The sequence below is a fragment of the Mus caroli genome, unplaced genomic scaffold, assembly GCF_978045245.1.
Source record: "Mus caroli unplaced genomic scaffold, Mus_caroli_1 scaffold_8, whole genome shotgun sequence".
NCBI lineage: Eukaryota > Metazoa > Chordata > Mammalia > Rodentia > Muridae > Mus > Mus caroli.
In genome coordinates, this window is record NW_028227263.1 from 14,751,145 (window position 1) to 14,778,050 (window position 26,906).

The 26,906-nt window shown below is 41.9% G+C and overlaps 1 protein-coding gene across 9 annotated transcripts in view; it reads right to left on the minus strand.

Moving 5' to 3' along the window:
* Positions 1-4,986: 4,986 nt before the first annotated feature.
* Positions 4,987-26,906, minus strand: part of Plekha1 (pleckstrin homology domain containing A1) — a 50,004-nt gene continuing 28,084 nt past the window's right edge. For 3 of the 9 annotated variants that reach the window (XM_085841247.1, XM_085841245.1, XM_085841246.1), the window contains exons 5-13: positions 26,603-26,700; positions 21,212-21,337; positions 17,980-18,123; positions 16,385-16,453; positions 13,283-13,347; positions 12,769-12,832; positions 9,871-9,960; positions 8,642-8,747; positions 4,987-7,469 (exon numbers count right to left, since the gene is read on the minus strand). In XM_085841247.1, the coding sequence (XP_085697373.1) occupies positions 7,255-7,469; positions 8,642-8,747; positions 9,871-9,960; positions 12,769-12,832; positions 13,283-13,347; positions 16,385-16,453; positions 17,980-18,123; positions 21,212-21,337; positions 26,603-26,700 (977 nt within the window). In that variant the 3' untranslated portion in view covers positions 4,987-7,254. Of the gene's footprint in view, positions 7,470-8,564; positions 8,748-9,870; positions 9,961-12,768; positions 12,833-13,282; positions 13,348-16,384; positions 16,454-17,979; positions 18,124-21,211; positions 21,338-26,602; positions 26,701-26,906 lie in introns of all 9 variants that reach the window. The other 6 variants (XM_085841251.1, XM_085841250.1, XM_085841249.1 and 3 more) reach the window with 6 other exon arrangements.

Here is a 26,906-nt window from a genome sequence, read left to right on the forward strand (position 1 = left end):
AAAATCCCCAAACAATTAGGGCTCCATGAAAGCTGGCTTGGAACTGCTTCCAAAATCAGAATAGAACCCAATGTTCAGCATATGAATGCTGGCTCCTCTTCCTGGGGGTCTGTCACCCTCATCAGGACAATGGCACAAAGCAAAGCAACAGAAGTGGGGGCTGCAGTGAAGTCATGTTGGTCTGCATGGACCATGAAACAGAGTGATGGAAAACTATCAGAGGTGTATGCAGGGGATCGACAATGTGGTGTGAGCGTGTGTGTGTGAGTGTGTGTGTGTGTGTGTGTGTGTTGTTTGGTTTTTGAAACAGAGTCTCACTCTGTAGCTCTGATCAGCCTGGGTAGATTGCCTGGCCTAGAATCCACTGAGATTCTAGATCTGCCTGTCTCTGGCCCCCAGCCCCGGAAATAAAGGTGAGCACCACCATGCCTGGTTTAAATATTGAAATATATATACTACGTCATGGAGCTGAACCGACAGCTCAGCAGTAAAGAGAAGCCCCATGGCAGCACACAGACCACTGTTAACTTCAGTTCCTCCAGGGGATCAGACACCATCTTCTCCTCTCCCTAGGCACCAGGCATTCATGTAATGCATTTACTTCTGCCTCCATGCGTCTAAATCTAGGACCATGACTATAATCAACTTGGAGAGGAAAGGGTCTATTTGGCTTCCATACCCCAGCTCCCAGCCCACTGAGAGAGGCCAAGGCATGAACCTGGAGATGGGGACTGAAGCACAGGCCATGGAGGACGGCTGCTTCCTGGCTCCCCATAGTTTGTTCAGCCTGCTATCTTATAGAACCCACCTACCCAAGGGTGTACTACCCACCGTGCCACCTACCCACAGTAATCACTAATCAGTTGTCTTGCTTACAAGTAATCTGAGGGAGGCATTTTCTCACCTTCTCGTTCCTCTTGCCTTCTGTCAAGCTGACTTTTCTCAATTCCAAATTTGTTTATCCGATTGGCTGCTAGCCATTTCTCCCCTTAGATATCTAACAAGTATCTGAAACAACATGTTCAGCCCTGAGATTGTACATGCCTACCTGCAGAGCCCCTACCTCAGTCATAGCTTCTCTGCACTTCTAGTTGCTTGGGCCAACAAACAGGCTGTTCCCCCTTTACTCCTGGAGCCTTACCTTCTATCACCCACCACATGTGACCCATTGGAAAATCTCCCACCTTCAAAATAGAAACAGGTAAATGGAAGACTGAGAAGAAAGAATGAGAGACAGGAGGAACTGAAGGGACCAGCCCAAGCATGGCAGACATGGCTCTGGGAAGCCTTGATCCTCTTTCCCATTCCCCCTGCCTTGCTAGAAACCTGTTACTACATTCCTAAAGCTATACCCCCAAGATCTATTCCTTTATGTGGCCACTTCTTCCTCCTGAGACCGACTCTCAAGGATGAGCTATCAAAGCATTGAAGTCCAGCAATCAAAAGCCTCCTTTGGCTCACCTAATTAACCAATTAAAATTAAATGCCTCATCCTAACATGGGGTTTCCCCTTGTACCTTTATAAAGCACCATTTTCCTATATGCCACATCCGTCTCCTATCCAGAGGCAGTCCTTTGGTGCCCCACTCCCATCCCTGCACCATGATAAAAATCCTTTTCCCACCTCCCCCACCCCCATCCCTTGTCACCCCTTTACCCTTATCCTCTACCTCCTGTCTTTTGTCTTTTATCCCTCTTTGTGCTGAGAACTTGACCTGGGTGTGTCCTGAGTGATACCAGTCCCTACAGGAACCAAAATTATGAGCTAGATATGCATGATGGTTACTGTGCACAGATGTTCCTGGGACCAAAGGCTCCCATTGGAAATAAGTGTGATGGTTAACTTTGATTTGTCAACTAGACAAAAGGTTGAGTCATCTGAAAAGGGGTCACAATGAGGGACTGCCTGTAGGCATATCCATATTGGTTGTCTTGACTATGTTAACTGAAGTTGGAAGATCTGTCCACTCTGGGTGGTGCCATTCCCTGGGTAGAGTATACTCTCTGCTCTTGATTGCAGATGTGATGTGTCTGTTCTGTTGCTTCCAGTTCCTGCTGTCTTGACTTTCAACAGTGATAGACTGTAACCTGGAAATGGGAGCTCAATACACCTTGTCTCCCTTACACTAATTTGTCAGGGTGTTTTATCATGATGCAGGAAAACACATTAGGACAGTGAATAAGGGGTGGGAGGATTTAACTGGGGCAAGCTCCTGGGTCATGGAGAGTCCCTTCACATTCTTTCCCTTCCTTACCTCTCCCTCTGAAAAAACCTAGGGCAAGGAGAGATGTGTGTATCATAGCTTGGGAGCCTTGAACCTTGAAGATAATGACTTTATTCTCAATCCCTTTTGAGCCATCAAAACTACAAATCAATTTAATCCCTCCTTATCACTACAAATCAATTTAATCACTCCTTATCACGTATCCATAAGTTCTTCAGGGGTTTTCTAGAAATCCTCTTTGCCACACTGCTTCTTACTATACCATCATTCTTTGACCATCTCAGCCTCTAGGTGGGTAGTTTTCCACACTAGATTTATCATGTTTAACTTTCTATAACATTGGGCAAATTCCATCATCTCCTTAGGTCTGTAGCACATGGAAAAATAATCTGATGCCAACTCCCAAGAGGTTAAAAGGCAAACAACCCCACTGGTCACATATATAAAATTATTGCCTTTATATCGACTCTCTAAAGCTAGAGCCAAAGCCTGGTGAGCCATCAAGATGGCTCAGTGGGTAAAAGCACTGCCACTAAGCACTAGCCTAGTTCCTGGTTACAATTCTACACTATGTCTTTATGTGGGGTTACTGGAAAACCAGTGTGAAGGGCATACAAAATGTCCTATATTCTATCTTTTGATAAGATAGCACCTTGCTACAGACATCCCAGCTTCTCTAGATTCTTTTTTAGGAATGTGAAGCTACAGTTACCTCTACAAAGGCTATTATTTGGGAAAGGTGATTTGACATTTCTGAGTTTCAAAGCTATCCTATGCTGCTACATATCTCCTCTCCTTCCAGGGAAGTAAAGTAGATGTCAGATTATTTAAATGTAGCAACCAATACCAGAAGGTGGCACTGTTATCACATGAACAGTAAGTTACTCCTTTTAATGGCCGCCCAGTGGACCACTGGGATTTCACCAGTGAACATTATAGAGTAACCAGGTCAGCAATATTTTTCAGTTCAAGTCATTTAAACATTTTGATGTCTATCAATTTCGTGTGTCTGTGTACATGTATATGGGTGTGGACACACACACACATGAACACTTGTGGAAGACAGGACTTCAGTAGTAGCTGAGAGCTTCTATCTGATCCAAAGGCAACAGGGAGGGGTGGGCATGGTGTGGGCTTCACCCCCAGTGACAGAACTCCTCCAACAAGGTCACACCTCCTCATCTTCCCAGTTCACCAGCATACTAAGCATGCAAATAGCCTAAGGAGGCATTCTCATTCAAATTAGAGGCAGGTTGGTCCCCCCCCCCCCCCCAGTTACAGGTGGGTGCTGGGAACTGAACTCTGCATAATCTTAACTGCTGAGTTCTCCAGTCCCCCCACCCCCTAAGCAATAGAATATAATAAGTCATTATATTAGTCATTTCCCACCTGTTACCTTTTCAATATTCTATCACCCTCACCCTTCTGTTGAAACCCTTCTCTTTGTGTTTTTTTCAAGACAGGGTTTCTCTGTGTAGCCCTGGCTGTCCTGGAACTCCCTCTGTAGACCAGGCTGGCCTCGAATTCAGAAATCTGCCTGTCTCTGCCTCCCGAGTGCTGGGATTAAAGGCCTGCGCCACCACTGCCTGGCTGAAACCCTTCTTATATTCCCTTTTACTTTCATGACTTTGTGTGACTCACTGAGTTTAACTACACAAAGGCTGCTTCCATGTGTACTGGTGGAATGACATTTACTGGATCATAGTCAATTTTTCAGTGGGTATACCACTGAAGAAACACACACATGCGCACGCACAGCTACTCACACATCCATAAGAAACTGCTGACAGGCCCAATTGTGCATTGCATTTCAGAGGTAAGGTCAGGAAGATGGGGAAATAAAGCAGGATTTGACAATGAACTAGACACAAGGAACAAAAGGAGACATCTAAAATCACTGCTGGTGTCTTTGGAAATTCTAAAACTTCAGGTGACTAAATTGAATATAATTCAATCGAATTTTAATTGTATGTCAATATGTTTTCTATTAGTGACCGGTCCTTGGCTCAGCGGATAAGTGTTTACTCTGGGCAGCAGGCACTGGGCTGGACTCTAGACATACAGTTCCCAACAGCCCATTATCATTAGGAAAACTTTTCAGAAAGCGGGCTCTTGAGCACTTGTTCGGGGGCTGGCTGCACATCGCAGCCCCTCCCACTCCTCCCCACAGGTGTAGGCAGCATGGGATCTCCGTCTTCTGCAGTCAGTCTGGCCTCAGCTCAGCCTGACCAGTAAGCTGGAGCTCTATGCAGCTCAATGACTCCAACATGCTTCACAGGCAGCTTCCACATCTAATTTTCAGAACATGTTTTTTGTTTAAGTAAAAAGAGCAAGCTTTCTGAACACACATTTTCTTTGTACAATTTCATAGGAAGCTGTCTTAAGAATTCATGGATCTGCGGGGCCTGCTGGTATACACTTTTACAATTCTAGCACCTGGGAAGCAGAGGCAGGAGGATCTCTGTGAGTTCAATGCCAACATAGTTTCCATACTGAGTCTCAGCCAAGACTACAAAGTGATACCATGTCTCAAAAAAAAAAAAAAAAAAAAAAAATCAAACCCCAAGAATTCAAGGATCTGAAATTTTTAAAAATTATTTTTATTTTTTGGCTTTTCAAGACAGAGTTTCTCTGTTTAACCCTGGCTGTCCTGGAAATGAAGTCTGTTTACTGAAAGGTAAGTAAATGAACTAACCAAAAATGTTTCTTACCAGTTCTACTGATTTGTTCACATGAATGCTGAACCTAATAAAAGGGGACGTGAGTGAAAATGAACTCTGAGCATTTATTCTCAAGTCATTACAGTGTTCCACCGACTGGACATACAAAGACAGCAGGGTAACAGTAAACATCAGGAGGCACATTCCTGTTCTGAAAGGAGATACGTTATACACACAGGGAAAATACAGCAGATAACACGGTATTAACTTAACTGCTGACACTTCAGGTAGGACATATTTACAAGAAAATATGCTTTAAAATACTTAAATAATTTCCACAAGCTTACAAAAGAATTGAGATAAATATTAGGAGATCCTGATAATCACAAGAACATATTCCTATGTATTTGAATAAATGTAATTCTATAAAAAGTCCCAAAATAGAGCTAATATTTTACCACCATGAAATATATCAAATTACCGATACCAAAATCTGATAAAATGAACGCGCACTGTGGAGGCTGCACCAAAGCAAACAGTGCCAGGCTCATCAATACTGCCAGAGTCTGTACAAAGGTCCCTAGGCTTGTGCATCAACAAGGAACTTGTAAGAGAGCCTGGGTGATGGATACGGCAGCAGAAGGGTGATAACTGCCTAGCCACCTCGTTGTCCTATGGTTTTCTGATGCAGGTGCACAAGAGAAAACTACATAGAACTCTAACATATTAGCTTATGAATACAAAAGGTGAGTGGTACGTTCTTGGGCTGGGCAACGAAAGAGCACATTTTAACTCTAGACCACTGTAGCAAATCGTCCGTCCTCTAACAAGCAGTCTTAGAACGTAAAAAGGCAGAACACTAACACCATGACTGCAAAACACAAGTCTGAGACTGGAAATACCACAGAGCAGCAGCCCGGGAGAAAGGAAACACTTAAGATGTGGCCACAAAACAGTACTTGCTCAAACCAGTCTATCACTCAACACCGGAAACTGGGTTCTTCAGAGAGGCGCTTCTGTTTATAATATCCCCACTGTTCAATGCATACTCAGATCTGGTTTTCAAGACATAAATATTGCACAGGTAGTTGAACACCAACAATCTGGTGTCTCTGATATAAAATGCGATCTTATTTAACCTATCAAACTACGCTACTGTAATTAGTTTTCTTGGACATTTAAAGCCAATCATGTAGGACTTTGGGGTACGATCCTAAGTGAGATGAGAAGACACAGGCACTTGAGTATAGGTTACTACTGATGACAAGGGAGACGCCACAACAAGGCTGTGACTAAGGGCCGTTTTGACTTAGCATGTGAACTGAGGTCTTCCACCGATTCAAATTCAGAAGTAAGATCTATTTACAAAACTTTGATTTAAAAAAAAAAAAAAATCAGCTCTTCCCAAAATTTATGACCAAATAATTTTTACTGAAATAAAATATTGAGCTTTTTAAAACAAGTGTCTCAGGCTGCAAGTTGGTGACATAACCCTATAATTTGGGAGGCAACTGAGGCAGAAGGATCACAAGTTCAAGGGCAGCCTGGTTTACAGAGAGAGTTCAAGGACAGCCATGGCTACACAGAGAATTCCAATCTCCAAAATAAAAATAAAAAAAGTCCCTCCCCAGAAAAAAACAATCTTAGCTATAGCTGACCTCCAGTCTCCCCACTTCTGCTTGCCCTGTTCCACTGCCACCTAAACCAATCATCTAGTCAAATCTATGCAAAATTTTCCACTCACCTGGACAGCCAGAATATCATAAATGGTTAGAATTTCTCAACAGTCCACATTGCAGTATAATTCTGCAGCACCACAGACCTCATGAGATTAGAAATTTTTGTCTGGGAATGGCCCACTTGATAATTTTAGCTGATAAGAATGTGTAAATATTGAATATTTCAAAGGGAGTCATATTAGCATGTTTAAATGACCAAGATAATAAGAAATTTTAATGTTTTAAATTGTTATTTAAAATTTCAAAGTCACTTAAGAAAAAAAAAAAATCACACACACATTTTCACCACCCAAACATATAAAGCTTCAAACAGTCACTATGGACACAGCTTTTTTCCTTCCTTTCTTAAAGAATGATGTTGACTTGGCCACTCCCTAAATTCTTGGTTTGCCGACTTAAGAGTCCACCCACAAGGCAGCATGACATATGCACTGAGATCATTCACCCTCTATCATCTTTGGCGAGAAGCCTCACGGAAGGACACTGAGGGTGAGTGGTGCAGGCAATGCAGGCAGCCCACACGCGCCTCCTCACACATCGCTGACTGGCAGGCTGGCGTCATCTAAGTCCACTGGCTCGCCATCTTCTCCCTGAGGGCCGTTTTTACTCTGAGGTCTGAGCAAAGCCTGTTCAGTCACTTTGGAAGCTGGCTCTCTTGGAGAGACAGTCTGGACCTTGAAGTTCCCTGGCTTGACCTTGGCAAGAGATTGGTAAACTCCTCGCTTCTCCATGGCACAGCCTGAGACCAGAGAGTGGCTGCGAGAGGCTGGGGAATGTGAGGCGGTGGCTGCGGCCCCGGCAGGACGGACAGTGAATTTGGGTTCTGAAGGCCAGCCGGAATGCTCCTGGAAAGAGGAATGGTGGTTAGACACAGCCAATCACCAACGACAAAGTTAGTCACTCAATGTGAGACTTGATTCTCTGAAAAACAAGCAACACACACACACACATACACACAAACCAGAAGCATGAGCCATGCAGCGTAAATGTGCAAGTTCCTTCCCAAAGCAACGCGTTTTAGGGGTGAGTTCAAAGCAATGAAAGCCAACAACCAATTCCACGAAGAAACTAATTCTGTCACCAACGCTGACTCTGGTAGCTTATGGCACTAGTCAGCCTAAAACGAGATCCGGTGTTCCAACTGCAACTGAATTGTGTTGAAAGAAGACTCTACCGGCATTTAAGAATTATAGGGATTATCCCAAGTATTTAAAAAGATAAAATGTAAAATATAAAAATACAAGGCCATAGATTAATCAACAAAATCAACAATTAATCAACAAAAATCAAGACTTTTCAGACATGATTTTGTCTCATAGCCTGACAACTTGTTTTTTGCTTCTCTTAATTTCACTGCAACTGACTGCAGCTGGTTCAATTTGGTTTACTTTGGGTAAGTCACATATTCGAGTGGCCTAAGACATTAAAAGTAAAGAAAGGCTACAACTGAATCGCTTTTAAAACTGCTGGCCCACGATCAGCTGTAAACGCTGACGTGATTGTACTTCTAAGGACAAATCTGAAGACACCGCAGCGTGCTGCGCAGCTCCTGGTGTGTGCTCATTTAGGACACTAGCTGCTTTGAAAACAGTACCACAATCAGCAAACACTACCACCTCATGGTAAAACTTCACCAGAGCTATAAAACACCATACAATTCTGGTGACAGCTTATCCAACATGGATGCACGCAGAAGTTTGCCTGGATCCGAAGAACAAAGGCTCATTTCAAGTGTTGTAGTATATATATAAAAAATCTCAAAATACATAAAACATGGAAATCAAAACTCTTGCAGCAATTCAGTCAGTCAGTTTATGAAGCTGGAAGCTTCCATTAGTATGGTTGCTTTTTTTAAAACTATACATATTCAACCTGATGACTACGGTAAAATACTTTGCGTTAGTGATGACAACTGCAAAAGGCAGTCCGGTTAACTCAACCTTCTCTGATCAGCTGTAAGGAGGAGCGAGTCCAGGCCTTCTACTAAGAAGGCACATTTGCATGAGAGCCCACATACGTGCTGCATTCACCAGCTCTTGATGTATACCTCTGTATACAAGGGTTCGACAGCCTTCTGGCCTGCCGCATCTGGAACACAGTGCAAAGCTAAGATTAGAGTTAACCTATATTGGGAGAGGGAGGAAAAGAGAGAATTCTGCTGATAGTCACAGCTGGACAGTCCAATTTGCCCCCACCACAAAGCACAGAACACAAACACCCTTCTCCAACTTTCCCTCTTCCCAACAGACATTGTTTTTGCAGAGAATCTCATACTTGACTGTTAAAAAAGAGTCAAATAAAATGCAGGCAGTTACAAACCTAACACCCACAAAAGAGGTTTTTAGGTATTCCTAAAGGACTACTACTATAATAATAATAAATGATTAAGGAATGGGAAAAGTATATTACTATCTACTGATCTGTCATCATCACTAACAGAAAACTAGTAAAAGATAGTAAGATACTGAAAATACAGGTCTATCTAGAATCTACATCATAAAGGCTATGGTATGGCACAGGACAGTTGACAACAGGGCTACTTTTAAGGTGTAATTTCTCAAAAGGGTTTGCATCTCAGAACAGAGATGAATGGCCAAAGTATCCCGAACCAAACTCTTCCCTAGGATGTACTTGGACAACATGAATAACACGTGTTTCTCTGGCAGTGTCCAAGCAAAGCATTTAGTTGTTTCACTAGTACTATCAAACTACATAAAGATAACAAGCTTTTGTATCACCCTGATAGAAAATTGAAATAACAACATAAAATAGAAAAGAAATGAATGGGAACAGAAAACTGTACTTAAGTCTCTAGCTTAGTCAGTGGTATTCCAACACCACACAAGACAAAAATGAAAAATTGGTAAGTAAAGGGAAAACCAGGACATCACAAAACTGTGTTTTGGCAGAACTGAAAGTCCTTGAATGGTCAGGCCAGTGCCATACCAAGAGTGTCAAGCTGCTACACCCTGACCCACTCACTAACAAGAACCTAACTGCAAGAACAAAGGAAGAAAGGCCACTCAGCTTGTGCATGAACACAATGTGCACAGAAAGCTATGCATGGGACACTCACTACATGGAAGCTCTCAGTTAGGGTGCATTGTTTTTGCAAGTCCAATTGGTATGAAAGTTAACATATAAATAATCTCAAGAAAGAAAGAAACTGAAGGATTAGGGGAGAGGAAGAAAACTTCAAAGGACGGAGACCCTGTGGAGTTTCTCCCCAAGAAGGAGAAAACCTACAGAAGAGGATGACCTGCCAGGTCCCCGCTGTGCTACAATGGCGCCAGAGACTGCTTTAATCCAGCTGTGCATCTCTTCGGGGCTATCAGCCTAAAAGGAAATAAAAGGGATATTTCAGTCAACTATCTCTCAAAATCACCTTCTATTTCCATAAATTCTGTACCTTGGCAATATAATGTTACCTGCAAACACATTCGAGGCAATAATTTCTTTTAAAAAATGTTTTCAAAGCACTTTTGGTTTTTTTTAGAGAGAGGATTTCTCTATAGCCCTGGTTGTTTTGGAACTCTATAGATCTGCCTGTCAACGTCCTGACTCTGCCTCCTGAGTGCTGAGATTAAAGGTATGTGCCACCACACCTAGCTTCAAAAGTGTGTGTGTGTGTGTGTGTGTGTGTGCGCGCAGAGTGGGGTATAACAATTTATAAATCATTGGTCCAGCTGTCCCCAGCTACAGAGGTCAAGAGAGCAAGGGACTCCACTGGAGCTGTCATCAGGAGCTGTCATTACATCCCTGAATTATCCGACAAGGATGCTGGTTATCAAACCAGTCCTCTGCAAGAGCAGCCAGTGCTCTTAACCTCTGAGCCGTCTTTCCAGCCCCTGAAAGCACTTTTTTGGTCAGCATGTATTATTGGGAAACTAAACCAACATACATAACGAAGAAAAACACTCAGCCGTTGAAGCTTTATTTTATTTTAAAAGTTGTGTTTTAGTTTTGACACAGAGTCATACTAAATTGTTCAGGCCGGCCTTCAATTCACTCTTTAGCCAGGCTGCTCTTGAACTTCCTGCTTCAGTCTTCTGAGCAGTTAGGTTACAGGTATATGCTGCCAAAGCTGGCTCTAGGAGCATTAATTTTAACCCAGGTTTTTGTGAGCCAGGTTCTATATGGAGCCATAAGATGGCCACTGCATGTTTAAACTCAGACACATCAAGGATTATATAATGAGTGCTTTTTGAAAGGAAGTAAGAGGAAGAAACTAAAGAAAGACCTTCTTACTTCGCTGCTATATGCGCCATTTTCAAAGCCATTCTGATACCATCTTACATATTAATTTTAGAAATAATTTACAGGGGCTGGAGAGATGGCTCAGTGGTTAAGAGCACTGACTGCTCTTCCAGAGGTCCTGAGTTCAAATCCCACCACATGGTGGCTCACAACCATCCGTAATGAGATCTGATGCCCTCTTCTGGTGTGTCTGAAGACAGCTACAGTGTACTTACATAGAATAAATAAATAAATCTTAAAAAAGAAAAGAAAAGAAAAGAATTTCCAAAAGGACAGTGAATTAAGGAGACACTAGTAGTCAAATTCAGAAGTAGTTCTCTTTCTTGATGAAGACTGGCCAGTGTGAATTTAAACATCATGAGAGCAGAATGTTTGGGGTGGGGTGGCCATAGCATGAGGCCAAGAAGGAACATAAGCACGTACCTTCTAACTCCTGTCCTTTGAGAACCTCACTCCTTGTGAAGTAGATCTAAAATTAGATTTTAGTTTTTCATGCCATGTTTTCCTATGCACTTTGTATATTGTATGCTGAATTTTGTGGGTTTTAGCACTATTTTACTAACTCTCTGAATTGCATACAATGTATTCTGAACATATTCACCCCCTTCTCTAGCTCCTTCCTCTCTACTCTCCTACCCTTCCCCACTTGACTTGTGAGAGTCCCCTCACCAACCCTTTTCCCCATCAAGTCCTCAAGTCCAGTTTGTGCTGCACAGCTAATCTTGGAAGTGGAGCCCGTTTCGGGGTGTCAGCAACCTACCAACGATCAATTCACTACAGAAAACTAAGTCCCCCTCTCCCAGAATCTATCAAATGCCAGTAAGTCCAAGGAACATTTTTCAAAGGACAGAACTCGAGCAGGCATAGGGCCGAGTGTGCTTTCATTCTGTGCTAGTAGCAGGACAACGATCGAAGTCAAAGTCACAAACAGAGAAGCTGTTCTGATGGCTGAGTCTGACCTAGAAACATCTGAAAGACTCAGACATTCAGGCCAAACTTTACACAAGATGTGCTATCACCATGCTTGCAGAGTGAATGTACAAAAACCACGCATATGAATGTTTAGCCACGGTACGTGGAGTATGATGCAACTCTAAAATGTTTCCAAAGATGACCCTGTTGAAGCAGCATCTCACTACACAGCCCTGGCTGGCCTTAGACTCACCAAAATCTACCCGCCTCTAATTCCAATAAAAGATATGAGCCTCCAGGCCCACCTATTTCCAAAGGGGAAAAAAAAAATTTTTTTTTTTTTTTTTGGTTTTTCAAGACAGGGTTTCTCTGGCTGTCCTGGAACTCACTTTGTAGACCAGGCTGGCCTCGAACTCAGAAATCCGCCTGCCTCTGCCTCCCAAGTGCTGGGATTAAAGGCGTGCACCACCACCACCCGGCCCTCCAAAGAAATTTTAATGACACAGGGAAAATGACAATATATGAAAACAAACATGATTTTATAGAGTTAGAATGATCTTGCTAGCTGCAACAAACCATTGTTTTCTTAATTTTTCTGCAATAAGCAAATGTGTTAACTCTCATAAACAAAAACAAATGCTTTTTTTCAATAATTTCATTTATACTTGAAACTTTTCTTCTTATAAAATTACCAAAAATTATATTAAAGAAAAACACAAAAAGATAATACATTTGAAATCATGAACTAAAATAAGTAAAACAGCATTTCCTTTCTTCCAAATGTAACTTTGATCCATGCCACCAATTCCTAACAGCACTCGAAGGTCTGATCCTACGCCCACCACCACCTGACAGCCTTCAATACGCTGCTAAATTATATTCGTTAACACCAAAGAGCTTTATTTACATTTATTTCACCTCTAAATGTTATTAACGTCTTGTAAGAGAATCTAAGATCCCCAAGAAGTGTCTTACCTGCACATAGAAAGTCCGAGATGTCGTCACGATTTCAAACAGGTTGTCCCTCATCATTATGTCACTGTCATGAAAAACAATCACCAGTTGTAGGTGAGTCAGTTTGACAGTTTCAGCTGTTTACTCAGTGACAATCAATGTTAGAAAGAAAACGCTAATTTAACAAACCACCCAGCCTTTTCCAGCTTTGCATTACTATTCGCATGCTTTACACAGCTCGTTTACAGAAGATGCATAAAGCAACGTCAGAGTCCAAGTGTTTACAGTTCATTCAACTCATCACGGCACAGCTGGTGCAACTTCCTGCAACAACCTGCTCTGCTGTACCTTCGAAAACTAAAAATATATCAACTTGTTAAATCTCAGAAATTGTTTATAATAATTTTTCCTTTCCTCTCCTGAACCACTTCTGAAATGTCAGTGGGTTGAAAGCAGCAGGCTGTAAGCTTGTCACTGAGGGAGGGCGGCCGGCTTCTTCAGACAGTGCTGTGCCTGTCAGGCGGTCCTTCCTTACCTCTGCTTGCACTCCTGGACTTTATGCACTTCTTTAAGTGGTATCACCCGCAGAGGTTCCTTCTCCTAGCAAAAAAGCACACGCAGGATATTTCCTGTCAATAGCAAGCGATCTTACATGGAGCTCAGGCCACTCTCAGACCAACACCTTCTGAGACTTGCAGCAGCAGGACAGCTCTAGTTTCAAGCTATCACACCCACTGTTGTCTGAAGCTCGGTTTCTGGTTTCAATGACAGTCACTAAGCAGCAGAATTGTTCATGGTGGACCACTAGGACCAGTAAGTATTCTACTGAGACACTTGGAGCCTATCTATGCAGTGCTTGATTTTAAAACAAAAATCTCCCACTGGTTTCACAAGTATTGAGGATTCTTACCTGAAATCATTATTGGCATAGCTGCCTGCCAAATGGTGATTTTTCTAACATCATTCACCTACACAGAATTTGAGGAAATACTATTTCTTCTCTCCACTTATTTTCTCTGAGGACAGTGGGATGGGAGCTTTTCACTCAGACACAGCCTCCTCATGACTGAGTACTATCCGCACAGTGCACACCTGTAGCCCCCAAAGCTTGAGTGCCGCAGCTCTAACCCAAGGCCTCACACACACTAGCCATGCATGCTACCACTCCACTCCACACTCAGCGTAATCTCTGTCCGAATGAGCCGCTTGTAACTCCTGTTTGTTTTTCTACCAGGAAGTTCTCCCCACCTTTCTGTCTTTCTTGAACACTGAACCAATCATGAATTTACAAAAGAGCCTAAGAACAGTCGCTTGGAGCTGAGCTGCTGCAATCGGCATGCTACCCTGAAGTGCTCATGTTACTGCCACCAGTCAGCAGGTGGGTCACACAGTCCTACAGGGTGAGTGTTCTGGCTGTCTCTTTCTGTTTAGTGCAGAAGAGTTCCTCACTCCTCTAGAAAGAGGAACACAGACTTGACTCCTGCAGATGACAGCCATTACTGTGTTTTGTAGGCTGCCCCCTCCCTTGGATGTGGCTCCTGTGACCTGGTGACTGAACGCAGACTACCCTGTTAGCAGGAGCAGCACAGGACTGACGCGCTGTGCTTTTCCTGCTCTCCCGTGAGGTGGCGGATGGTTCCGACATTCTCACCACCACTGAATTCATCGAACCTGACAGCCGGGTGGGCGTGGTGCTGCCCAGCTTCTTCCTGTACAGCTGCTCTCCTCCCACTGTGCTGAGTGGTTATTTCAGATCGCTGTCCCATTCCTGTTTAGCATCTTGTTATTCCTTCACTGTAGCTACATGAGCTCAGTCACCACCCATTTACTCACATCGATCTGAGCACACAGAGATATATATTTGCACTGTAATACGTTATAAACATTGTGTGTTTTGATACTCTCACTGCCCATGATCTGGTAAGGGGACTATTTATAAGGTAACTACTGGGTGACTAGCATTTTCTCAGCACGTTCTTGCTTTCTGATGTAAGACATTCCAGCTAACCATGCATTTATTTCTCTTGCCCAGCCACAGAATCTGCCATTTCTCCATGAAGTCTGGGTTCTTTTGGGAAGAAATGATCATTTTCTTAAGACACGGAGCTAGGGGCTGGTGAGATAGCTCAGTGGGTAAGAGCACCCAACTGCTCTTCCAAAGGTCCAGAGTTCAAATCCCAGCAACCACATGGTGGCTCACAACCATCCGTAACGAGATCTGGCGCCCTCTTCTGGAGTGTCTGAAGACAGCTACAGTGTACTTACATATAATAAATAAATAAATCTTTAAAAAAAAAAAAAAGACACGGAGCTATATTTTATTCAAATGCACTCACATTAAGAACATATATTTATGTCTATGTCTGTTAAGTTATAGCAAGAAGCTGTGCTTTTATCCCAAGAACCTTGGTTTCTATTATTCTTGATATATTGCCTCATTTTATTGACAAGTATGCATGTGACCATTCTAGTCTCTTGTTACTTACCACTTTCTGCCCTTGGTTCTTCAGGCAGGGAAAGACAGCTTCCTCACTGCACATGGGCTCTGACAGTCTACAGCAGACTATATAGGTTGCTTCTGCCCTTTATAGATTTCTAAAATAACTGACCCCTAAGATGCTCCCAATACAGAACATTGCCTATGAGGAACTGTAAATTTAAATTACTAAATGAAATTGGTTTTAATTTTGAAATGAAATAAACTCACTTCCTTACCACACTGGTCACATTACCAGCACCCAAAAGCCACACACAGCCTACACAGAACAACACAGGCATGGAACATATGTACCAGGGCAGGAAGCTAATCTGGACAGAGTTGTTCTGATGCCCTCATTCAGAGTATGCAGCATATGAAAGCCCCACAGTTTTATAGAAGAGGGAGATTCTCATTAATTTATGCACGTATCTACTGTAGGATTTAGGCTACCTGACATCTTAATGGTGCATAACTCAAACAAGCAAGGAGGGAGACTCAGTCTTTGACTCTGCCTTCAGAAAAAGCTATCTCAAGAGAAACAACTTAAGAGGTGATCTGAAACAGGAAAAGAGCACGTTAACACGCAGCAGGGGAGAGGAGGTAGACAGAGATGCAGAGGGCTGAATGCTGCTTTTGGAGGATTTCCTACACCTCCTTTTCTAATGTCCCTCTGACAGAGAGTTACATGTGGGGCTGTTGAGAATTTTAGATCTATCAAGATGGAACACTTCCTTGAAGGTAGTTTTATTTAAAACACATTTAAGAAATACATAACTATCCGAATGCATTACAACCAAATAGACTGAAATATAGGTGCACTTAAAACCAGAACTGGGGGGGCTGGAGAGATGGCTCAGCGGTTAAGAGCACTGACTGTTCTTCCAAAGGTCCTGAGTTCAAATCCCAGCAACCACATGGTGGCTCACAACCATCTGTAATAAGATCTGACGCCCTCTTCTGGGGTGTCTAAAGACAGCTACAGTGTACTTAGATATAATACATAAAACTTGAAAAAATTAAAAAAAAATTAAAAAAAAAAAAAAAAAACCAGAACTGGGCCATTAGAAAACCAGAATGGCACACAAGCACACAATCACACAAGCACTGCAGTGTGACCTGCCAAGCACCTGGAGGCATATGTATGAAGCGACTGCATACCAGTTCAGATTTGAAGTAGCCTATTGTGTTTTCATCCAATTGAAAATATCTTCTCTTCCAGTTTTTCATCTACCAGAGAAGAACAGACAGAGGCTTCAAAGAATGTCAAATGTTCATCACCCTTTAATCGTTCCAATATGAACCCACAATCCGAAATGCCAAGTACTCGGAAACGACACCCCCTTCCCAAGGGAGGTGGTTAATGGCCCCTCTCCCTGCTAACCAAGCCTTGAAGGACGGTCTTGGCCTTGGGCAGCTCATTCTCAGAGTTTATGAGTAACTCTGATATTTCACGATTTTGATCTCGAACAGTGGAAAAGAAAGAGGTGTTCTCTTCCCTTCTTGCCAGCCCATCCACGAGGTAAAAATCAGCATGGGAAATGTCATTAACCCGTCAGGCTTCTCTATCTACAACAGCATGAGTCCTTTTTCAAATATTTCACATATAACAGGTCAACAATAAATACAAAATAGAACAAACCCACGTAGAAAATGTTTAATACCCTCTTATACAAATATTCTTATCAGTGTTTAAGCACCCTAAATCATCTGTAAGTAGTGTTGGGGAGATGGCTCAGTGGTTAAGAATGGTCTCCCAGAAGACCCAGGCTCAACTCCTAGCACCCTAAGGGCAACACAACCATTTCTACTGGGAAACTGCTCCAGGGTCTCTTACACCTCCTTCTGGCCTCCACTAGAACTCCATATACATGGCACACAGATTATACATTCAAGATAATACATATAAAATAAAAATAAATACATATTAAAAATAAAATAGGTTTGGGGGGCTGGTGAGATGGCTCAGTGGGTAAGAGCACCCGACTGCTCTTCCGAAGGTCCAGAGTTCAAATCCCAGCAACCACATGGTGGCTCACAACCATCCGCAACGAGATCTGGCGCCCTCTTCTGGAATGTCTGAAGACAGCTATAGTGTACTTACATATAATAAATAAATAAATCTTTAAAAAATAATAATAATAATAAAATAGGTTTGAAAATTAAGAAAAAAAAATCTGTAAAAATTTTTTTTTTAGATTTAGGAATAAAATTTACCTCCTTAAAAGCCTAATTAGCCCACAGCTAAACCATACAGCCTGAGGGAAATTCTGCCTCAACCTATAGACGGTCGGTCTGTGTGTCTTGGGAAACCTCTGGTCTCCTCCTTCTTTCCCGGGACTTTCTGGTGGCAACGATGACTGAGCAGGTGAAGGCACTTGGGATCCAGGTGAAGGCACAAGTGGAGAACTGACAAAGTTGTCTTCTGATCTCAGAGCACATGCATGCTCAGGTTCCCCTCCCTTACCCATATGCACACATGCACTCAACTCAACAACAACCTTCCTAAACCTAAACTTAGTAAAGTCCACTTAGACTAAATGCTGGCGACTATAGGCATAACTTGCCCAACTGCCCAGAGACCAAGGAAGTAACTGGGTGATTCTCATGGAGCAAACCGTCTACACCCTTTCCAGCAACAGCCTGCTCTCCACTCTGGGTCTTTCAGACCATGAAGCACACAACTTGAGTTCTGAGCTGCAAGCTTGCTGGGACACGCGTCTTCCCTGCTTCCCAGGTACAGGTGAGCTACTCACCACCGCTCCTTGTTTCACACAATACCCAGCTTTGATAACTGCACTGTCTGAAGGTGGCTTAGGAGCAAAGTAAGGAAGATGGCTCTGTGACCGTTTCAAATTGTTTCTATCAAGATTCTCACCACCTTCGTTTACTTCTTCTTTCTAAAATGAAGCAAAAAAAAGTTATTTCTTGCTCTAAGTTTAAATACTTACATTAATGTTACATCAGAAAAATTTTAAGTCTGTGACACTTAATCACAACTTCCTTGTTACTGATCAACCACAAACACCCATTTCTATAGTTCTGCAAAACTCCTTCTTCTTGGGGTGAGGCTGGCTGGCTTTCTTCCTTCTTTCTTTCCTTCCTCCCTCCCTCCCATATGCACACATACAAAGTATTCAATTAACAACAACAACAAAAACCTTCATAAACCTAAACTTAGTAAAGTTCACTTAGACTAAGTGCTGGTGGTGAAATGTCTTTACGAACTTTGTCTACTTTAAAAGGACTTTTGGTTTGTTAACTTTTGGGTTTGAGAGTTCTTTCTGTAGATAGCAATCCTTTGTTGGACTTTTCTTCTATTTATCTTTTCTATTCATCCTCTGAACAGGGTCTTTTACAAAACAAGCATTTGAAATACTGATGATATGCAATTATCAGTCCTTTTATGGACAATGTACCTGATATCAAGTCTAAAAGTTCTTTATCTTTATAGTATTTAAAACTAAGTGACTATAACCATGCCCAAGACTTCCTGGTTATTTACAGCATCTATCTGCTACAATTCCACAAGTCAGTCAGTTACAGCATCTATCTGCTACAATTCCACAAGTCAGTCAGTTAATTTTTTTTTAAGAGAACCAGAACCAGCCTCTTTTTTTTTTTTTTAAGATTTATTTATTTATTTATTTCATGTATGTGGGTAGACTGTCTCTATCTTCAGACACACCAAAAGAGGGCATCAGATGCCCATTACAGATGGTTGTGAGCCACCATGTAGTTGCTGGAAATTGGACTCAGGACCTCTAGAAGAACAGTCAATGCTCTTAACCGCTGAGTCATCTCTCCAGCCTGTCAGTTAAAATTTTAAGAACTCCAAAAAAACTCCAAAGAACAATTAAGTCTCAATTGTCAGTTATATCACAAAGAATTTTCAACCTATAACTTAAACAGGTCAACACTAATTTAACACTTAACGGTTTACGTAATATAATAGATTTCAAATAAATTAACCATCTCAGTGAAATTTAACATTTTCTTGAATCTATATTGTCGAAATGCTACTCTGTAATTTTTAATTCTATATTACAATAAAACAGTAGCATTCTTTGAAATGTTTTTAAAGACATCTTCTGTAGAACCTAATCTACAGCAGCCATAGGCACATCACACCAGTGTCTTAACACATCTACATACCAACAGCCAACGTGAGCCATGGTATGGAGAAAAGCTCAGCCCAGCTACTTACCATCACAAGTTTAGGAGCCTAAAATCACTCTTTTTAGAAAAAGCCATCTAACTTTGGCATAATAATAATAATGATAATAATACCCTTTGCCAAACATAGAAAAATATACTGAATGTAATTTATTGATGTTACGAGATGTCTTCCCACTAAGCACACTCCTATGGCAAATGGCTTGAAATGAGATAGTGCATGTTACAATGTTAAAGGTCTACACAGCATCAGAATCTGTTAAGATCAAAAATCACAGCCCCGGCAGTGGTGGTGCACGCCTTTAATCCCAGCACTTGGGAGGCAGAAGCAGGCAGATTTCTGAGTTCAAGGCCAGCCTGGTCTATAGAGTGAGTTCCAGGATAGCTAGGGTGATACAGAGAAACCCTGTCTCGGGGAAACAAAACAAAACAAAACAAAACCCCCAAAAATCAGAAGTCACAGAAGCACTGAGCAAGCATATCCAACACTGGCAACAGCCATCACTTCAAATTCTTGATTTCACAACTAATAATACTTGGATTTGTATTAAAAGTGCATTTTCTTGGTCTGGAGAGATGGCTCAGTGGTTAAGCACTGACTACTCTTCCAGAGGTCCGGAGTTAATTCCCAGAAACCACATGGTAGCTCACAACCATCTGTAATGGGATCTGATGCCCTCTCCTGGTGCATCTGAAAACAGCGACAGTGTACTCAAATTAATATAAATAATAAATCTTGGGCTGGAGAGATGGCTCAGAGGTTAAGAGCACTGCTCTTTAAGAGGTCTTGAGTTCAATTCCCAGCAACCACATAGTGGCTCACAACCATCTATAATGAGATCTGTCTGGTACCCTCTTCTGGCCTGCAGGCATACATGCAGACAGAATGCTATATACATAATAAGTAAATAAATATTAAAAATAAATAAATTTTTTTAAAAGTACATTTTCTCAATAGCAATGTAAGAAACTTAAGTCCATATGAAAGTTTCAAGTTCATTTTTAAAAGTACATAAATTTATTTTTCCTAATACCCAGGCCTATCAGTGCTTTTAGGATACAATCTAGCCAGGGTTGCAGGAAACACACACACACACACAAACACACAACTACCCACATATCTGTATACTCTAACTCAGCAACTTTACTTACAAGAATTAATTGTTCTTGGTGGAGACCTGTAATTTCAGCTGCCCAGGAAGCTGAGGCAGGAGGAGCTAAGGTTCAAGGCTTATCTGGGTTACAAAGTAGATTCAAGGACAGCTTGTACAACTCTTTCAGATGCTGTCATAAACAAAAATATTTTAAAAAACTAAGATAAAGCTCAGTGGTAGGGCTTCCTAGTATGCACAGGCCCCCAGAGTTAGTCTCCAAAGCTTAAGGTATAAGAATGTCCACCACAGCAGTGTTAAATAAAAGAAAGGGAAAGAAACCCTCTCCGTTCGTTTGTTTGCTAAGGGAGGTCTGTAAATCCTAGCAGACCTCTGCAGCCCTTACAAGTGAGACAGAGTAACTTCTTAAGACTGATGTGAGGTGCGCTGCTACAAAGTCTCACATGTAACTCCCGAATCCACTTCTGCAGGGGAAATACAAAGAGTTCAGCTCAAAGGACAGAGTAGTTATCTGTGTGACTTCCGATCCTTTTTATAATCAACATACACAAGTTTGTAAAACACTCTCTAATAAAAAGCTTTTACAGAATATTAATATTGAATGAATTCAGCCAAGACATTCTGTTTCAGCTTGGATGAAAAGGAAAGCGTCAGTGTGCAGTCCTGAGGCCTGCACAGAGCAGAAGCGCTGACTTGTTACCTGCGTTGGCGTGATGATGGGCACACCACCGACAATATCAGTTCTGTAAGACACTTGCTTCTTACCACAGTCACCTTGGCGACTCAGGCTGTCAGAGGCCGGCTGTGAGTCTGACTGCTTTGGTACCTGGAAGAGTGAGATAGGTTACTGTGCAACAAGAAGTGTATCTGCAACCCTCCCATCATCATAGAACTTTCAACTAGTTTTAGATAACTGACATATAATAATCTATTTACAGTATTTTAACCCAAGCACTCAGACTGTCCTGGTCTGACAACACTTTAGGATACAGCATCACCACTGCTGGGCCTGTGCAGTCATTGCTTATACACTTCCTCCTTCCTCCCTGGCCAACTCTCTGCAGCTTAAGAAGGAGCAGGGGCTTACAGGGAGCAGGCAACACAGGTTGAGATCCCTGCTGAACTACATTCTAGACAACTTTATAAAATAAAACACTCTCAACATCAATTAAAAACTGAGTATGCTTCTTTTTTTGTTTGTTTGGTTGGTTGGTTGGTTTTTGGTTTTTCAAGACAGGGTTTTTCTGTGTAGCCTTAGCTGTCCTGGAACTCACTTTGTAGACCAGGCTGGCCTCGAACTCAGAAATCCACCTGCCTCTGCCTCCCAAGTGCTGGGATTAAAGGCGTGCACCACCACACCTGGCTTCTGAGTATGGTTTTGAGAGAATTTTATTCAGGTGTCCTCACAGTCTTTCATCAACAATATGAACGACGACTGCAAACGTAATGGTATAAAAACATTTAAGTTAAAATTAAATCACCTGTGAACTACAGAGAAACTACTAATAGAGCAGTCACAGACCCTACATGTACTAATGTGCATCCATCCAAGGCAGGTATGTACATTAAGACATTACCAGGAACATCACTAAACTCTGTAGGTTGCCAGGCTCCATCCCCAGAGCGAGTCTCTAAAACATCTCCCTGAAACTACAGTTTCGGGAGGAACAGGTGCTTTGGAGGGGCTGGGCTGTATTTCACACACTGTCCACGCTGTGTGGTCATTGTCCATCACACTATGCTCATGGGATTTAGAAAAGAGCTGGCACACAATGCAGACACTTTTATTTACAAAGAAGCTATCTTCAAAGCCCTGAATAAGCACAGACTGTGTGTAAGAAGATCTCAACCCACATACACTAGGAACCTAGCAGGTCCTGGGTAAGAACAGCTTCTATCTGGCAGGCTTTCCTCAGGCCCTGGCAGCTCTCTTTAGCATCAAATGTATACTTCCACACAGGAGACCCAAAGGAGAAAGAAAGGGAAGAGCTGAGAAAGAAGGAGGTGAATCTCGAATGTCTGTGGGATCCTCAGAGGCCATATTCTACGTGCCTTCTGAAGGTGATTACAACAGGAGACAAAGTGTTGGCTAGAATTAGGATGCCACACACTACAACAACTTGCAGATGAAGTCTAGTGCAGTTTCTACAGTCACACAATTTACTTCAGTCATTTTGCTAAGTGTGGTCCTGTGAACTCACTGTAATCAGCAAACAGCAACAGCAAGAGAATCTGAGCCACAGAGACAATCTATCCAGCAGATGACCTGAGACTGGGGCTCTGTGGTGACCTGCAGGAGGAACAGCAATTATCCTCCAGGGTGAGGGTTCTGCTACGCCTAAGGATTTCTGAAAAGTCCTTAATACAGAAGAAACAGGTCATGCTGAAAATCCTTTCCTGTGCAATTGGCCCTCTGCTGACAGCCCTCAAATGAAGTCTAAGCAGGGCACAATTCCCAACACTTGAGCAACAGTTTACAATAAAAATTACTTAAGTTGAAATAACCTTGTTTTCAAGGAATTCAAAATAACTCCCTTAGAATTTACAAAAACAACTCTGAATGAAAGTGAGTCAAATCCAAACACTAAGATGAAGAAGCCCCACGCCACCTGCAAATCAGCCAACTGTGAATGAGCACCAGAGAGCCAAATCAACTGGCAGAGGACAGCCAGGTACCAAATGTGCTTCTGCTCCACGGCTTCTTCCCCTGCTTTTCATGGGACGATTTCATAGGAGGGATCTAAATGTGTCCTTAACAGGCATTTACTGTGACCACAATAGAATGTCCCAATATCAGAAAAGAAAATAATGAGAAGAAAAACTGAGTAAAACAGACTTCAGCATTTATGACTAACATAAATAAAAAGGCTACAGACTTCTCAAAAGTTACAAGGGAGTAAAATTCCACTCAGTAGGAATGAGGGCAGAGCTAGAGGACAGAGCAGACCTAAAGTATTTGATGAGTTCCTGGGTGGCAAGACCTGCACAGGAAGTGTCTCTCCATCTGACCTGCCTGGCTGGCAAAGGCCTGGTTAACACTGCAGGGCGGCCAGGTTGTTCTTTAACCCAAAATTCAGCTTACTTGTCCCAGTTGTCATTAAAAAAAAAAAAAAAAAAATCACTGTGAAATTTCTGCTACAACTTTAAAAGACTAGTTTGTAAGTTAGAACTTATGGTGGAAAAAGACATTTTAGAAATAGTGGACTTCTGCTTAGGAAAAAACTATGGCCGTCTTCACCACTCTCCCAACCAGCAAGGGACCAGGAGCTACTACACTGACAGTAGACTAACACATTTGAAAGCCTGCTTCCACTTTTGACTTTTAAAACTCAAGTCAGTAAAAAGATCCTTCAAGATTATTTCTTTTAATATTGACCTTTTATAAATCTTTTTTTCTTTTCTTCTTTAAATATTTAGGAAAGAATATTTACAATGTTACCCATACTATAGCTGTGAAGGGCAGTGAATTATGGCAGTACACGCCTAAAACTGAACACTCAACTCATCACCATGCTCTTACCCACAGTGCTTTAACAATCCCTAGGCTGAAACCACACTCTTAAAAACAAATTGTAAATTTTAAACGTATAGATTACATAGTACTCGGTAGCCCACTAAATTAGTTGATCAAAATGTCACTTGGAATGGTTCAAAAGGAAGGTAAACTACGTGTATTAAAACGGGGAATATTGATTTTTCAAAGATCCTACATGTAAATTATTGTCCATTTAAATAGGAAATTAGATATATCACACTCCAATATATTTTAATGTGCAAAATGCCTATAAGGTCTAAACTGGTAGAATTTTTATTCTAAAGAATTTAAGAGGCCGGGTGGTGGTGGTGGCACACGCCTTTAATCCCAGCACTTGGGAGGCAGAGGCAGGCAGATTTCTAAGTTCGAGGCCAGCCTGGTCTACAGAGTGAGTTCCGGGACAGCCAGGGCTACACAGAGAAACCCTGTCTCAAAAATAAATAATAAATAAATAAAATTAAAAATTAATTAATTGGCCGGGCGTGGTGGCGCACGCCTTTAATCCCAGCACTCGGGAGGCAGAGGCAGGCGGATTTCTGAGTTCAAGGCCAGCCTGGTCTACAAAGTGAGTGCCAGGACAGCCAGGGCTATACAGAGAAACCCTGTCTCGAAAAACCAAAAAAAAAAAAAAATAAAAATAAATAAAAAAATTAATTAATTAACAAAATATCTATTTTTAACTTTTTTTTTAAAAAAAGTGTATGTGTATGGGATGTTTTGGCTACATGTCTGTACCTGCAGGCCAGAAGACGGTATTGTATGTGTCCCCTGGAACTGGAGTTACAGGTAGTTATGAACAGTCACATGGGTACAGGAAACCAAACTCAAGTCGTCTGCAAGAGCAGCCAGTGCTCCTAACCACTTAGCCATCTCTCCAGCACCAACAAAACATAACTCATTAAAGCCTGGGATTCTTTCATTCTCCTGTTTGCCTGGAGTTGGCTCCAGTCGATTACCAATTCTACATTCACATCACTTACTTCACTGATGACTTTGTATCTTACTTGTATTAACTTTTCTAAATATGAACTATAAAATCACTAATATCACTATCAAGATTTATCTAAAAACAGTAAAAATGTCATATAAAATAAAGCTGCAAGATCACAAGAGCTAATTAAAGGTCTATACCTTAAACACTGTTAGTTTCTCTTTCATGCTGAAAAATTTGCAATGGCACATGAAAAACATAGCTCCACAAATAAATGAGTAACAACTCAAGGCATTCCAACTTGGTAAAACGCTGAGTCTATTCATTCCACTTTTCTCCAAATCACTAAAAGTAGCCAGTTCTGCTTATTATTGTAAACTGTGAAAAATGAATTCAGGAAAGTACTACATACAGTCTTCATAAACACATCTTCTGGGTAGGGAACATTTATTAGGGGCTCAAAACGATCAACTAAAACCTTGTAAGAACATAAACTTCTGAGTCTGTTCAAAATATTGCTTTCCTGAAACTGCAAAAGTCCCCAAATAACTTCTGCTTCACGAACAGATCAGACGTGGTGTGTGGGTGTTTTCTGTCATGTGGTAACAAGCTGTTCTGGTGCAATACAAAAAAATGCGACCTAACTAAGATCAGCCTTGGTTGGCTATCTGAAGTCTGCTGCAGTGTGGCATAAACACGGAGTCGCTCACTTTAGATGAGGACTTTACAAACTGCTTTTCAGGGCACGAGTAGACAAGGACCAGTAAATGACTGTACTCAGTGAGAACAAAGTTTAGCTGATACAGCCCCACACAGGAGTCCCTCCCATCACCCCCCACCCCTGTCCAGGCAGTCTACTCTTGTGTTAGGAGGGAAGGTGCAGAGAGGCAGTCCGTGTGCGCAGCAGCAGCAGAAGCAGCAGCAGCAACTTGCTCAGAAAAGCTTGGCTGACTTTAAGAAGGGGTTCTTTGCTCACTGCACTGCAGATTCAGGGATCCACAGCTCACCTTTCTGGAAAGCTATGGGCAAACTTCCATCTGAAGCCTGCCTGCTGGCCCAGTAACAGTAAGTACTGGTGGTCATTTTTGAAACCAACCAAAAGAAAAGAGTTTAACAGCAGCCACTGTAGCATCAGCAGAGGAAAGAACAGCAGGCCCTGGAACTCCAGGGGAAAGGACAGGTGAGAGAAGAAGTTCAGAGCCTCAGACATCACAGCAGCCTCAGAGCACACAGGCAGGACCCTCTGCTTACCACAGCTCTTCAGACTCATCCCCGAGACCTGAACCTGCCCCAGTCCACACCCACCTTCTCCTTTGCCTGTCATGGCTTAGAAAAGGAGAAAGCTCATACCATCCTCAGAGTATGTGGTCAAAGCCTCTATCCTATTCTAGATGCAAAACAAAAGCACAATCAGCATGTACAGAAATGTGGATCCTCCCAAAGGACATCGGGAAAGCCTTCAAGGCCCTAAGTCCCCACACACTAGGCGGAGGCTCACAGTCAGTACACAGCTTTTAAACCAAGCTTGACTCTTCAACCTGGGTAAGCTGAGGACATTAGACACACTTTTATAATGTAAACATTACTTCTGTAAAGGGAAAATTTTTCAAAAAAAATATACTTACTGTAATTTTTATAGCTTTGTTCAAGACATTTACCCACTCCACTAAGTCCTGCTGATCATTAGCTTGTAGAAAGTATTTTCTCATTCCTGCATTCATAACTGTCAAAAAAAGTGCATGAAATATTATACTTGTTACCTCTAAATTCTGTTTAGAACATCTATAAAAGTTTTACTGCAACTCTTGGATTTTACAAAATAAAAAACCACTGTTTTCATCGCTAAGTTACACAGGCAGAACTCTTTTCTGGCCAGCCTTCACTAAATGAGTGAGTCAGTCCTCCAATGATGCATACTTCAGTTAACAC